The sequence below is a fragment of the Furipterus horrens genome, unplaced genomic scaffold (genome assembly GCF_987537825.1).
Source record: "Furipterus horrens unplaced genomic scaffold, mFurHor1.1.pri manual_scaffold_11, whole genome shotgun sequence".
In the NCBI taxonomy this organism is placed as follows: Eukaryota; Metazoa; Chordata; class Mammalia; order Chiroptera; family Furipteridae; genus Furipterus; species Furipterus horrens.
This window is the reverse complement of record NW_028327181.1, coordinates 69,193,924-69,207,506: the sequence shown is the minus strand read 5'-3', so window position 1 is coordinate 69,207,506 and position 13,583 is coordinate 69,193,924. Positions and strand designations below refer to the sequence as shown.

The 13,583-nt window shown below is 42.2% G+C and overlaps 1 protein-coding gene across 1 annotated transcript in view; it reads right to left on the bottom strand.

The window, feature by feature from the left end:
- TEX14 (testis expressed 14, intercellular bridge forming factor) overlaps nt 1–13,583 on the bottom strand; it is a 72,396-nt gene that overhangs the window by 23,615 nt on the left and 35,198 nt on the right. The window contains exons 16-22 of the mRNA XM_090257558.1: nt 10,949–11,868; nt 8,757–8,863; nt 6,607–6,735; nt 6,315–6,394; nt 5,195–5,476; nt 4,249–4,349; nt 609–675 (exon numbers count right to left, since the gene is read on the bottom strand). Coding sequence (XP_090113684.1) covers nt 609–675; nt 4,249–4,349; nt 5,195–5,476; nt 6,315–6,394; nt 6,607–6,735; nt 8,757–8,863; nt 10,949–11,868 — 1,686 coding nt within the window. The remainder of the gene's footprint in view (nt 1–608; nt 676–4,248; nt 4,350–5,194; nt 5,477–6,314; nt 6,395–6,606; nt 6,736–8,756; nt 8,864–10,948; nt 11,869–13,583) is intronic.

The window sequence follows — 13,583 nt, the reverse complement described above, 5'->3', positions numbered from 1 at the left end:
CACTTATATCTCATTTTGTGCCAAACCCCGGCTGCTGATCCAAGGTTAACTTCCTATGTAACAGGAAGCAGTTGCTAAGCTATATAGAACCTAAGGCCTCCCAAGGTAAGGATGTTATGCTGACCCTGCACTACCGGCTGTTATTAGCTCTTTGCTACGATGCTAAGCAAGCAAAGGAAAATGGTGGTGAAACTCTGCCTTTTGGGGTAGAGGAGGACACGAAAACCTACTTCTAGTTTGTGTTGTGTGAATAAACAGCTGTGAGCCCTGGGCAAATCCCTCAGGTCAGTCCAGCAAAGATAACTAAATACCTAACATGTGCCATGAAGGAGCCTGAACTCTAGGCTAGAAGAAGTAACAACTATAACACACGCCATAAGAACCCAAGGAGAGGCTTATATGACATGATGTATGATGTCTTGAGGCTGGTGAGGGGCAGGGGATTTATTCTAATGAGGGGAAGTCAATGAGCTTAGGTTTTCTCATCTGTAAATTGAAAGGCTTGGAGGAGATTATCTCTAAGAACTGCTCCAGCTCTAAACATCTGTGTTCCAAGACAAAGTGAAGGCAAGTGATTCTCAAAAGAATCTGCCCTAATGGCTTATTACCAGAGCCTTGATGTTGGGCAAATGCATCTTGTATTCCTTCAAAGTCTTCTTCTATAGAAGTTGAGGTCTGCAAAAGACAGAAAGGAGGTTCAATGGAGGCAGACATATCATCAAAAGGTTGAGTGAGAATTTCCTGATGTTGCTAAACCTTGAAGGTCTTCATGAGATCCCTGCATCTTTTATAAAAAGTCATAACAAACCTGCAGTGCAGACACTAAGTACTTATTTGAACTAGATGTTACTCCTCAACAATAAGGACTCCTCCACCTTCCACTGTAAGGAGGAATTACGTGAATTTTCCCTTCATCATTATACCCTCCTCACCCCACCCTTCTAACAAAGATGGTTTGATTCCTGGAAGCTTTATCAGAAGAAAGAGCTGAAAAATGACCCCGACTGCAAAGTTACTCCAATGGGGTTTGAGGGGAGGCAGTGACGGGGAGGAGGTACAAAGCAGGTCTTTCCTGGGACCAATAACGTTCTATTTCTTGAGCTGGGTGCTGGTTACATGAATTTATTCAGTTTGTGCAAGTTCATGGGCTGAACCCTTAAGATCTGTATACTTTTTTTGTTATACTTTTTATATATGTGTATATATGCATATATATACATACATACTTATCTTTTCTATTAAAAATTTTCATAATGTCCCAGTCTGCTCACAGAAAAATCAAAAATTGTTAAAGAATAATGGAAAACTGCTCTGAGTTATCAGAAGTGGAGACAACTGGAAGTGATGCTTTTTGATGCATCACTGAATTCTTCTTGTCAAATGTTGTGACTGACACATATGATCCTCCCTTTACCCCACCTTCCATACCAGTATTAAAAGGTCAAAAAAAGGTGGCAGATTAGTGAGGGTATGATGTAGAAATTATGTAAGTAAATAAGGGAATCCAATGAGTTTCATTTTATAAATGAAAATATTCGGTACAAATAAGTTCTTGAAGAAGCTAGGCAGATTTCCAAGGAAGCCTAGTGTACTGGACTGCTTCATATTTGCAGCTCAACCCTTGCTCTAATGCTGGCTCTCCCACCACTAAAGCTTGGTAGCCCATGTCTAATTTCCCATATCTGTGGATCACCAGTTCTTCACACAGAAGAATAGCAGGCCCTGGCCAGTGTGGCTCAGTTGGCTGGAGCATCGTTCCATGCACCAAAAGGTCATGGGTTTGATTCCCTGTCAGAGCACATAACTAGTTTGCGGGTTCAGTCCCTGATTGGGGAGCATTTGGGAGGCAATTGATTGATGCTTCTCTCTCCCTAAAATCAATAAATGTATCATCAGGCAAGGTTTGGTTAAAAAAAAAGATTAATAGCAGACCTTCTTCTCTGCCCCAGAAAGGATACGTAAATTAGGTAAAATGAAGAAAAATGCTTCAAAAAAAAGTAAAAAGTGCTGTATAAATAAATGTAGAAACCACAAATTGGGCAGAAATTGCATTTGACCTCCCATTCTCAAAAGTCTTATTTTTCAGATGTTTTTTCACAGCACATGAAAACACTGATTAAAAACATTACATACTTTTATGTGTAGGCTATTTTTCCTCAATAAAAATAATTTAAAAGGAGTAAGGCAATGGAGAAAGCTTAAAATGTACCTTACCCTTAACTGTCCATTTTTACCTCTAGACGTAAATCTTCTTGGGAAGTCGGGGAGTAAAAATGTCCATTGTCTGGAGTTAAAAAATCATCCATTATGTCCTCAGATGACTCCTGTGAAAAAGTTGATTGCCTGAACTGATCCTCTTACTAATGCAGGAAATTACCTTTAACTTGATGTTAATTGTAAAGAAATCCTTTTACAGTTGGGTGTCAATAATGGGGTCATCTAAAGCCCTGACTGGGTGGCTCAGTTGGTTAGAGCGTCAACCTGATACATCAAGGTTGTGGGTTTGATCCCCCCATCAGGGCACATAACAAGACTCAATCAATGAATGCATAACTAAGAGGAACAACAGATCGATGTTTCCCTCTCTTTCTCTCTCTAAAATAAAATAACCCAGCAGTCAGGGTGACACTTTCTGGGCTGGCCCGTCCTGTCTGCTTGCACACCTGCCTCTGCCCTCCTTCCCCACAGTGAGCTGTGAATGGAATGACAATCCTGAGCTTCAGTGTCCTCATCTGCACATTGGCGGGGAAGAGGGACGAGCCGCAGTCCATGTATTGGCATCGTCCTCCAGAGAAGGCTGAGGCTGCTCAGAACTGGGGAGTCCCTTGGGTGTTGTGACAATTTAAAGGCAAGCGAAAGATCATGATTTCAAAAGTACTAATGCAAAAAAAAAAAAACAACAAAAAAAACAAAAGCAATGTAATCTCAACGGTAAAAAATAAAAAAATTCTAACGTAACAGCTATTTTTTCGGCACCTCTGCCCTACTCCTTCCTTTTTTGCTTACTTCTCTATACTCAGGTGCAGATCCCCACATGACCGACAATTGGCTCCTTTCCTCACTTCCAATCACCCCTTGGCAGAGGTTCTATAGTTGATTTCCTCAGACACTGCTTTTCCCGCACACTTCCTCTTCCTGGGCACTTAGCAGCTGCTTTCCTTGACCTCTCATATAAACTGAAACTTCTCAGACAACCCTGGCCTCCCATATCGTCCCATTTCCTTACAGACCTGCTTTCTAGCTGAACCAGTTTACCTACTATAGTATGTCCTGCCCTGGCTGGTGTGGCTCAGGGGCTTGAGCACTGGCCTGCAAACTGAAAGGTCTCCAGTTCGATGCCCCATCAGGGCCCATGCCTGGGTTGGGGGCCAGGTGCCTGGTTAGGGGCGTGTGAGAGGCAACCAATAGATATTTTTCTTGTACATTGATGTTTCTCTCCTTCTCTTTCTCCCTCCCTTCCCCTCTCTCTAAAAAAATAAAATCTTAAAAAAAGAAATGACATGTCCTTCTAATCATCACGTTACAGAAGGAATAAATTATCCTGAGAGTGGTTTATGTGCAATGATAAAATACAATAATATGTTCTTGTTCTTTGAAAGACCTAAAATTTTATCACAATTTTATTTTTACACTGTTCCATTCTCAACTGCTAGTTATATTCTTTTAGTGAATGTGGCCCCATGTCAATGATGATAAAACATTTTGGTACCTTTGTCTGGCTGAACTGTGGCCCAATTGCAAGCTTCAAGGATGTGCTAAACCCCTGAAGCAAAGCTGTAACCTCAGTGAAAATGCTAGATCCTGCTGAGGCGCAGTGGTCATGCAGGAACATGTCCCTCCCACTGAGTCAGAGCTGAATTTGGGCCTTAGAAGACATCCAGGTGAGTCATCTCATCCCAATCCTGCCTTGCTTTCCTCCTCCTGACACCAGCTTTGGTATCTATCCTCCTGCTGTACTTTCAGAGCTTGTCTTGTCTATCAAACTAGATGGGACGCTCAAGAGCCAGGGCGGAATCTGTCTGTGCATCCCCCAAGGCTCCAAAATATACAACACTTTGAGTTGAACTGACTCAAGAAGTAATATGCATGGAGGTAAAGACTTTGTTCATGTCAAAGGCATGAGGGCCCATACTCCAACAATAAAAAAGAACTACTACAGATAGTATTTCAATGTCATAAAACATAACAATAACTCAGTTCTATTGAGGTCCTTGTGTTCAACTTGGCTCTCCAGAACATATTACTCACGTTGCAGGACTTCTCAATGATCACGGATTCTTCAGAAATTGTTTGAAAGACACCACTATGCTCTGATTCCTCATTTTTTCTGGGGCACAGATGCCTGATACCTAATGATTATAACACAACCAGGGCCATAGTCATTCGGTGGTGTTCAGATATCATGGAAAGGCAAAAGACAGTGTGAGAGAGGAGGTGCATGCATATTCTGCTCAGAATGTCCCATATGGTCAGGTCAGGTTCAGTCTAGAGCGTGGAGATGGTTAGGTTAGTCTGGCCCCAACGTGCAGCCGTGGCTCGTCCACCCTTTTGTTCACCCATTCAAGAGTGAAGCTTGACAAGGAACAGATTTTAAATACAAAAAAAACCTAAGCCAACAGATTTTCTACCTAAAATAGATGATCCTTTTAGATGTACATTTCTTTGACTTGCAAACTGTGAAAGAACATCTCACGCCTTGACTGAAAGCAAACTACCAGGTGAAAAATACACAGGCTTCAGTTTTAACCTGCGAATCTATAAAGTGATGACGGCCAAAGGCTCCTCTGGCATAGATTCTCTGGGTGCCGGTAGAATTTTTCCAGCTTAAAATGCAATGCGAAGAACTGGGCAGCAGGGAGTGGCTGTCCATCACTGCTTCCAGGTAAGAAAGATTCAATTCCTTGCTAAGTTACACCCAGTACCAGGGGCAATGCATGGGGGTTATTTTACATTATTTGAGAAAATGGGTCTGCTCCAGCAACAGAAAAACTCATGAATCTCTGGATTTCTTTACCTGAGGGAAGGACAGTGGGATCAAAAGGGTATCCTGCTTCTGCCTGGAATTCAGGGATCCCTGACAGCTGGGAAGGAGAGGAGAGACCAAGCAAAGGAAACATTCCAGGAGATTTACTTATTTTTGAGAGCTGATTACTTGATAGAGTTCACCTATTCCAATTCCTCCACCTGAACTTACTGGTGAAGCTTCCAGGCCAAGGCTGGCTGCCATGCTGGTCACTATCATGGTCACTGTTGTCTGTTTTGTCACACTTGTCATTTCCTCCTGGCTTGTCATTTTTCCTGGGATACTCTACAACACGCTCCCAAGTCACATTCTCAGGGTCCCTAATCGGGGGCCGCAGCAAGGGATCAGGCTCGTTTTCAGCCTCATTCTCTAAAGTCAGATTACTCTGAGGATGCCAAGGAGGTACAGCCAGCTGTCCAGTAGCTGTTTTCTCTGCCATCTTTTTCACTTCCACTGGATACAAGAGAAAGTCGTAGTTAAAACAGCACTGTGAACACTAGAAACAAAAGCTTTGATTCTCAAAGAGCTATATAATACTTTCATAGCTCATACTGTCACAATAATTGCCTTTTTAAAATTGCATCACCCTACGCTTACCGTTTCGCTTGAAGGGGAAGAAGGGAAGAGAGAATCGATGACAGAGTGAAGAAAGGGCAAAAGAACTTCAGTTAGTTACAGCTCTGACTGCTACATCCCAGGCAGCAGAGAGCTTGTAGAGGGACCTTCTTGCTGTGCAGATGTCACAGGAAAAGGACCTATGAAGTCTGTAGAGATTCTACAAGATTCTACTTGAGTTTGTCTAGCCTTTCTAGGCCATGATGAGTTCATATTTTGGGATTATGTATATATGTGTGTATTTTCATTCAAATGTTCTATACTTTTGCTAATGTCACTTAGCATTAGTGTGGAAAAAACATGAACATTGTATCCTTTAAACTTACAAGATAAAACTGATATAAAGGATAATGCCCACAGGATATGTGAAAGTGACATTGTATGCTTTCTGCTTTAGTAATGGTATATGTTAAATATCTATATTGTATATTTTTACACTTGTATAATATATATTAATATATAATAGAAATATTTCTTATATGGTCTAGAAATTTAAAAAAGCATTTTTATCCTGCAGTTAGTAATCAGAAAGGCCTTGCTTTTAAAATGGAATGATCTAACAGAAAAAAAGAATGAGGACAGTGAAACGCAGGCTGTGTATTCAGAGATAACAACCAGGTTAGACATATACTTTAAACTTTATTTTGCCCAACAGAGCCCATGACTTTATACTCACTTTTCCATTTCAAGTGTACCTTTCCAACATCTTCATTCTTTGCATTATGTATTTCAGAAGGCATAGATTCCATATTGATCCTAGATTGTACAGGTTTTTTGAAGGGGGAGGGGATCAGGGTAGACACAAATATGTCAGCTTGCTCAAGTTCTTGACACAACCCTGAACACACCAGCCCACCCAGAGGACTGAGACCGTCCCCTACTCTGAGCCATTCCTGGGGTTGCACTGACTCCTTTCCAACACGAGAGGGCGCAAGGCTCCCCAACATTCAGCTAATGAGACTCCTTACCTGGTAGAGCCCTGGACAGGGATGGATGTCAACGGAGGTCCCTTTGGGTAGTGTGACACAGGGAAGAGTGCACTATTCAGCTGTGTCACTTTGGCTTGGCCACTGGACTTCTCCCTAAGCTTTCCCTGGCTAAGAAATAAAAGGACTGGATTAGAAGATCTCTAGGGGGTTTTTTTAGTTTCCAAGTTAGATTTCAAGATAAAAGTGCTCTTGGAAAATTTTCATTTCAATTGAAATTGTTTCACCAGACAGAATCCTGGCCCTTATGCTGTTGCAGAGCCCTCTCTTCCTCTCAATGCCACAGAACACAAGTAGGGGTTCAGTAACTGCTCCTGCCCTTCAATCTGAATTCTCTGATAACAGGCTCACCTGCACGTCAGCGATAGTGCAGTAACTAACACTTGTAAAAATGGACTTAAGGCACCAGGGATCTTAGAGGCATTCAGAGGTCTTCAGCCTAGTTTCATTGGGTTCTAGACCCTGATTTTCTGCTGGTTGTCTGACTTTGGCAAACTGCAATCTCTCTGGACCAAGGTTTCCTCACCTGCAAAACCAGGGAGTCTCTTTTCCTCTAACTATCCCATAATTACATATATTTTATCATCTATTAAATTAACTCCCGAAAACGTGTGACCTTTGGCATGTATATGAATTCCCTGTTATCCAGAATGCTCTATTCTCCCACTGGACCAGAGAGCAGATTGTTGCATTGGGAAGGTCAGATCTGATGAGCTTCTTTACAGAGCAATTTGGTAACAGCTATCAGGAATCTTTAAGATGTCCAAACCCTTGACCTCTATAGTAACTTTGCTTCTGGGAATCTATCAAAGACCTAATCCAAAATGCAGAAAAAGCTTTACTGACAAGTCAGTGTGACTCTATTCATAACAGAAAAAGTAATAAAACAACCTAAAATTTGATAATGGGGTGAATCCAACAATTTCCAAATAAGTTTATATTACAAGGGTGTTTTTAATAACATAGGATAATGCTCATGTTCTAAAGTGAAAAATCTGGATATAATACATTATAATTAAAATAATATAATCAAGATATACACATGTAGTATAAAGTTGTACACCTGAGATGTTATTAACCAATGTTACTCCAATAAATTTAATTTTTGATAGATATACATGTATATAATTATAATTTAATTATGATTTTATTTTCAAAAGCATACAAAAAAAGACTAGGTGCACTGGTAGCAAAATGTTAAACTTTACTTTGGTCTGCTTTTTGTTCTTTTGGAGGAAGAAGGTAGAGCTGGGTAGGAAAAGCCACAGCCACAGCTCTTGCTTTGTCATCGAATGGCTATACTGGCACCCTGTCTGCTTCTATCAGTGATGTCAGTGCTAAACCTTCTGACGTCAGTTAGATGGTTCTTCACTAAGTCCCTTCCTAAAGGTAAAATACACTAAACTAAAATGTCTGCGCATTTTCCTTGATTCTCCCTAAATGTACGTATTTACCAACATGAAAGGAGCAGCAAACTCTTATCATTAGTCTCAATCACCACTGGGAAAGGAAATAAAAACATCTTTTTCCAGAACTGTGGATAAATGCTGCCATTTAACCACAGAAAAGGAAAACTAAAACTGACATGCTAGTCTATCTTGAAAACTATCGCTCCTTTAGTAACCCCCCAATGCAGGGCACACAAATGCTCTTCCTACAGTGATCTGTGCTGAAGCTACTGCACCTCATTGATCCAGCTGGAAATCAGAGGGTGCAGGGTAACAGTGATACTGTTCAACCCCTGTTTCTGCCCTCCTGTCAGTGACGCTTATTTTGAACTGAACAGTTTGGTTTCTGGAGCACTGGGAAGTGGAATACCTGGCATTTCTTTTTATAAGAAAAACCATCTGGGCAGCTTTGGAGAGACAGGGTGCTTTGCTTTTGACAACTGATGAGTTCTGTCTGATGAACCTGCCAGGTGCTTTAGCTTTGATGTCTCCTACAAGTTTCCATTACACTGCTCTTTTTGCTCACGTAACAGAAAGAACCTGCCAAGATCCGTTTCTGTGATACTATTCTTCATTACTCACAGATTCTTTGTCACTAGGCATATGAAGATCGTTAAGTGACCTCAGGGTCACATGGGAGTCTAAAGGCATGGTGATACAAAGAACAATAAAACGTTAACCCACCTACTGGTATTTTGGTTCCTGTTTCTTCCCAAACTGTCGTTGGCTCCTTGCATGGGCAGAAATTGTTCACCTGTGCTCTGTTTTCCAGGGCCACGAAGAGTTGGCGGCTTGAAAAGCATTAAACATATTTCACTGCTTTGATGAAGGAATTCTTCTCTTTACTCTCCATTCTATTTTTAAAGCCATTCTTACTAAATGTATGAAATAACCAGACCTACCAAGATAATTTCCTTTTGCCTGTTTCACACGTAGTAAGTCTCATCGCTGGAGGCAAACATCGCTGAAGGCCTCGACACAGAAATGTTGGCCTCCAGCAACCCAGTACAGACAAGGCACAAGTGAAGAATGAGGAGACAAAACAGACATTAAAGATCCAAAAACTTTCCCCTATATTATATTAAGGCAGCAGGATCTGTGGCAGGGGTCCTGGGCCCTGGATTCTAGTCTAATCCTTATTCAGACTAACTGAAAAGAGACTTTTGCTTCAGTTTCCTCCTCCATAAAACAGTGACAATAATATCTGCCTGAAAAACTCAATTAGGTGAAAATACCTTATTCCTAGATTATGCTAAGAAATCAGAGCAGACTTCCTAAAGAAAAATTAAATATGGTATAACTGTTTTATACACAGTCATATGTACTAGTAGATGGTTTCCTGCTACGCCCGCCATCAATTCCTTCCTTCCTGTCCACACTGCCACTTGATGCCACTTGAGAGCCGTAATCTATTTTCCTCCCCTTAAACCTTGGCTGGACTCCTGACTTTGGCCAACAGAAGACAGAAGTAACACTGTCCAAGGGCTGTGACTAATTTTTAAGAGACCTGGCAGCTTCAGCTTTCACTTGCAAAGCCAGCTGCCCTGCTGTAGAGAAGCTTGGGTGAGACTAGTTAGTGAATGATAAAGAGCCAAGTGCAGAGAAAGGCCACCTGGAGAAGCCCAAGGCACCACACACGGAAGTGAAGCCTTCTTGCCCAGACCAACCTCCAGCTGAATGCAGTAGAGGAAGAAACCCAACCCATGCCCCAGAGGTGGAAGAATCACCCAGGTAGCCCTGTATACTTCTCACTCACAGAATAGTGAGAGATAATAAACCACTGTTATTTTAAGCCACTAAATTTGTTTTTTTTTTTCCTTCAGTTACACAACAATGGATAACCAAAACATAATATGTAAGAAAAGTTACTTTTATTAGTTTTCTAGAAATATTAGCATCTAGGTATATTCTGTATGCCTTCTCTTTATATAAAAACAACTGCCAATGCTTTTTCTTATATTCTAAGAGAGGACTGAAGCCTCACTGAAATTCAGCAGGTACAGTGAAAGAATACTGGACTCGGAGTCAGGAAACCCGTCTCTAGCCAGCTGTGGGCCCTGGACATAGCAGAGCAAGGTGTAGGGGTGGAGGGAGCTGTCTGCCCTGTGCAGGCAATAAGGGGGTGCACTGCAGGTGGAGAATTTTAAAACAAGACAATCCACTAAAAGCTGGCCTGCTTTTTATAACCATGGGTCAGTAATTCTAATTAATTTCAGTAATAAAATCCTCCTTCCAATGGAGCTGACCTCTCCTGCTCCACCCCCATCTTAGGAATACCTGGACTTTGGGAAGTTTAAGTCACTGAGCTTGGTGGGGCTGATCTAGCTTTAAAATTCGATGACTCAAGAGGCAGCCAGCTCTCTATGTGTGAATTTTTTAAATTCATTCATTTATTCATCCCGCTAGTGACCATTTACCAAGTACCTCCTATGCGCCAGACACCTTGCTAGATGTTAAGACATAGAATGAATAAAACCTACGCCCTGTCATTAAGTTGCTCCCTGAGGAGCCACTCTGCAAAAACCTCTCTAAGCCTCAAGCTAAACCTGGCCAAGATACCATAATTAGTAAGCTGAACCATGTAAAATTATCAATACTTGATTATTTTTACATATAAAACAGCAATTTCATGTGGTTCAACCTGATGCAAGGAATTTACAGAGAAGGACATGCATGAGCTGTGTGTTGGGTATGGAATGGGAGGTGAAGAATAAGTCCCTTGGAATTCCATCCTAGAGGCCTATTTCCCACAGCGAAGAGGACCTTCCCCACAAGCCGGCTGTTTTTATGTCCCTTCCTGCGTATGGGTTGGGAGCACTGTTGAACCTGGCTCCAGGCCGTGCTCAGACGCCCTACCTCCCACTTCCTAGCTTTACCTGATGGCTCTTTTCTGATAGATCCTCAGTGCTTTTTTCAGAGACTTGAGGGAAAGTGGTGAAAGGTTCCCAGCCACAGCCACTTCTGTTCCTGGACCTTTTGCCAAAATGTCCCCCTTGAAAGTCTCTCGCTGTTCTTGGAGACCTTGCTAGAGTCGGGCAACTGCCCCCAGCATCCAGCCAGTGGTCCCTTGGCAGTTGCAAAAAAGGAGGAATGTAAACAGAAGATGGGGGGCCCACGGCTGCTGGCAGGTCACAGACCTTAGGAAACATTCTTGAAGAAGCCCACAGAGATAAGCACTCCTTCTGCTCGTTCTGTATCCTCTCAAACTCATTGAATTTCTGCTCGATTTTCCCCAGTAAATTGTCGTTCTGGCGCATTATCGCCCGTGCTATTGTTAAATTCAGCACACACTTACTGAGGTACTCCTCAGTCATGGACCTGTTGCTCACGTTGCCCTTGGCTTCTCTGGTTGGCTCAGGGAGGCTGGGTGAACTAAGTGAACGATTCTGCCAGTCCCAGTCCTCAAAGGAGAGCTCTGTGTCAGCTTTCGAAGATCCCTCGTCCTCGTCCCCCAAACTGCACACCTCTCTGTCCATCTTTTCCAGCTCCTCTTTCAGGGACTTCAGCTCATCTGCCTGGTTTGGGCTAGCCCCCTCAAGAGATGAACTTACTCCTGGGGGCTCTTCCTCTTTGTCATCTTCCACATTCATGCAGTACGAGTAGAATTCATTGACTTCGAAGCTGCAGAGGCTTGACTGACCTGGACTGGGGGCCTGTTCTGCCACAAAGCAAGCAGAAGAAGGAGCATCTTGGTTCTGAGTCTCCCTGGCCACCAGACTGTGATCTGGGACCTGAGGATCTGATCTTGCTTTCTCACTGGGAGAACAGTGACCCCTTGGTGAACAAAGCTGCCTGCCTGTTGAAAGAGAAACAACATGCAAATGATTAAATGATCACATACTGCAGCCAAGCAGCCCTGGTTGCTGCTTGAGTGGCATGAGAATGCGGAAAGCAGCTTTCTGTTTCTCACTCCCTTCCCAGGTGGGGAAGACTACCAGACACACTCACAGAGGGGTGGAGGGTGTTTCTGACCTGGGAGGAAGTTCCCATTCTGACAGGGGCTGAGGTAGAGAATCTGGGAGGGGCCAAACCCTGTAGGAAATGTTCTAAGCTCAAGGCGTAGTGTGCTTAAAACATGCATAACTGGACACTTCCACTTGGACTCTGTGGCTGTGGTTCAGGAGCGCACACCTGGGACTGTCATTCCAGTTCTGTTTTGAGTCCAAAAGGTTCCTGGAGCCGTACATATACCCTCTGATACCCCCCTTTGTTAGTCATATGTAGCCCAGAGAAGCTGTACAAGAATCCAATGATAAAAACAAAAGCAAAGTAGACTATAAAGTCGCAGAATTAATGGATTATCAACAACAACAAAAACCCCAGAAATCTGATAAAAAGAAAGACTAAAGTGACTGTCCCAGAGGACCTCACTGTTTTAAAATGGACCTGATAATCTGAAGCACCTTCTTTGCCATTGTCTCTGACCTTGTTTTCTCAGAGCAGAATTCTGGATAAATAGCTTAGGTATTTACCTGATACTAACCAGGAAATACATATTTAAAATGTACTTAGTTATATTTAATGTCCTCATTCCTGAGTTCCTTTTTCATTAAAGTAGCTTTCATTTCTATTACTACAGTTGTAATAATATGCATAAATAGAAGGTTGGTGCCAGGAGACACTGTTACTAAATCAGTACCTAAACATCCTTGGACCTCTAGCTTTTGTTTAGGCTCCTTGAATTTGAGTAGAGTATGTTTTTCTTGAAACACTGCAGTGAGACTGTGCAGTGAAATGAGAGGAAGCTTTTGGAGATGATATGACTTGACACACAGAGTTATAATTACTGTGCAACATAACAGAGCAGTTTATCTACAAGAGTAGTAATTACTGTTTATTGCTTTGAAGGATAGAGCAGATGGGGAAATTTCTTTGAAAAAAATGGAATACCATTACATAAATAAAGTATATTATAAAATTCTAACCCTTGATGCATTCCTTCTATTCCTACCAATATATTAAATATGGAGCTTTAAAAATTCATAACTGTCAGAACATGGAAATTATAGGTTCCTGAATCTTAAGGACTAAATTCACAGCTTTCTTTACATACAAAAAAGTTTGAAGATTCACACAGTAAAGTTACACTCTTGGTGAGCATCTGATAAAAGCAGACACGCCCAAGACACCACTGCATCATGGGAGCAACAAGACCTCAATAAATAATGCCAGGAGTGACCACCCATCACCCCTGGATGATAGTGTACAGTTCGTAGAGAACAGGACAGAGGAGCCAAAGCAATGAGAGCTTCGGGGGCCATTCTGGAGGCTCCTACCCCTGTCCAAAGAGAGTCAAAGAGAACAGTCCCTTGGCTTGGGTTTCAGCTCTGTAACAGGCTATGGAGTCCTGAGCAAGCCACGACCTCTCTGCACCTTCGTTTTCTCATTTGTAGTGTGAGGACATTAATCAGGATGATTCCAAGGCCCTTTCCAGCTCTGGATTCTAAGGTTTCAAAATGTACTAAAAAGCAGTAAGGTACCATGACTGGTGTGGCTCAGTGGGTTGGTTGT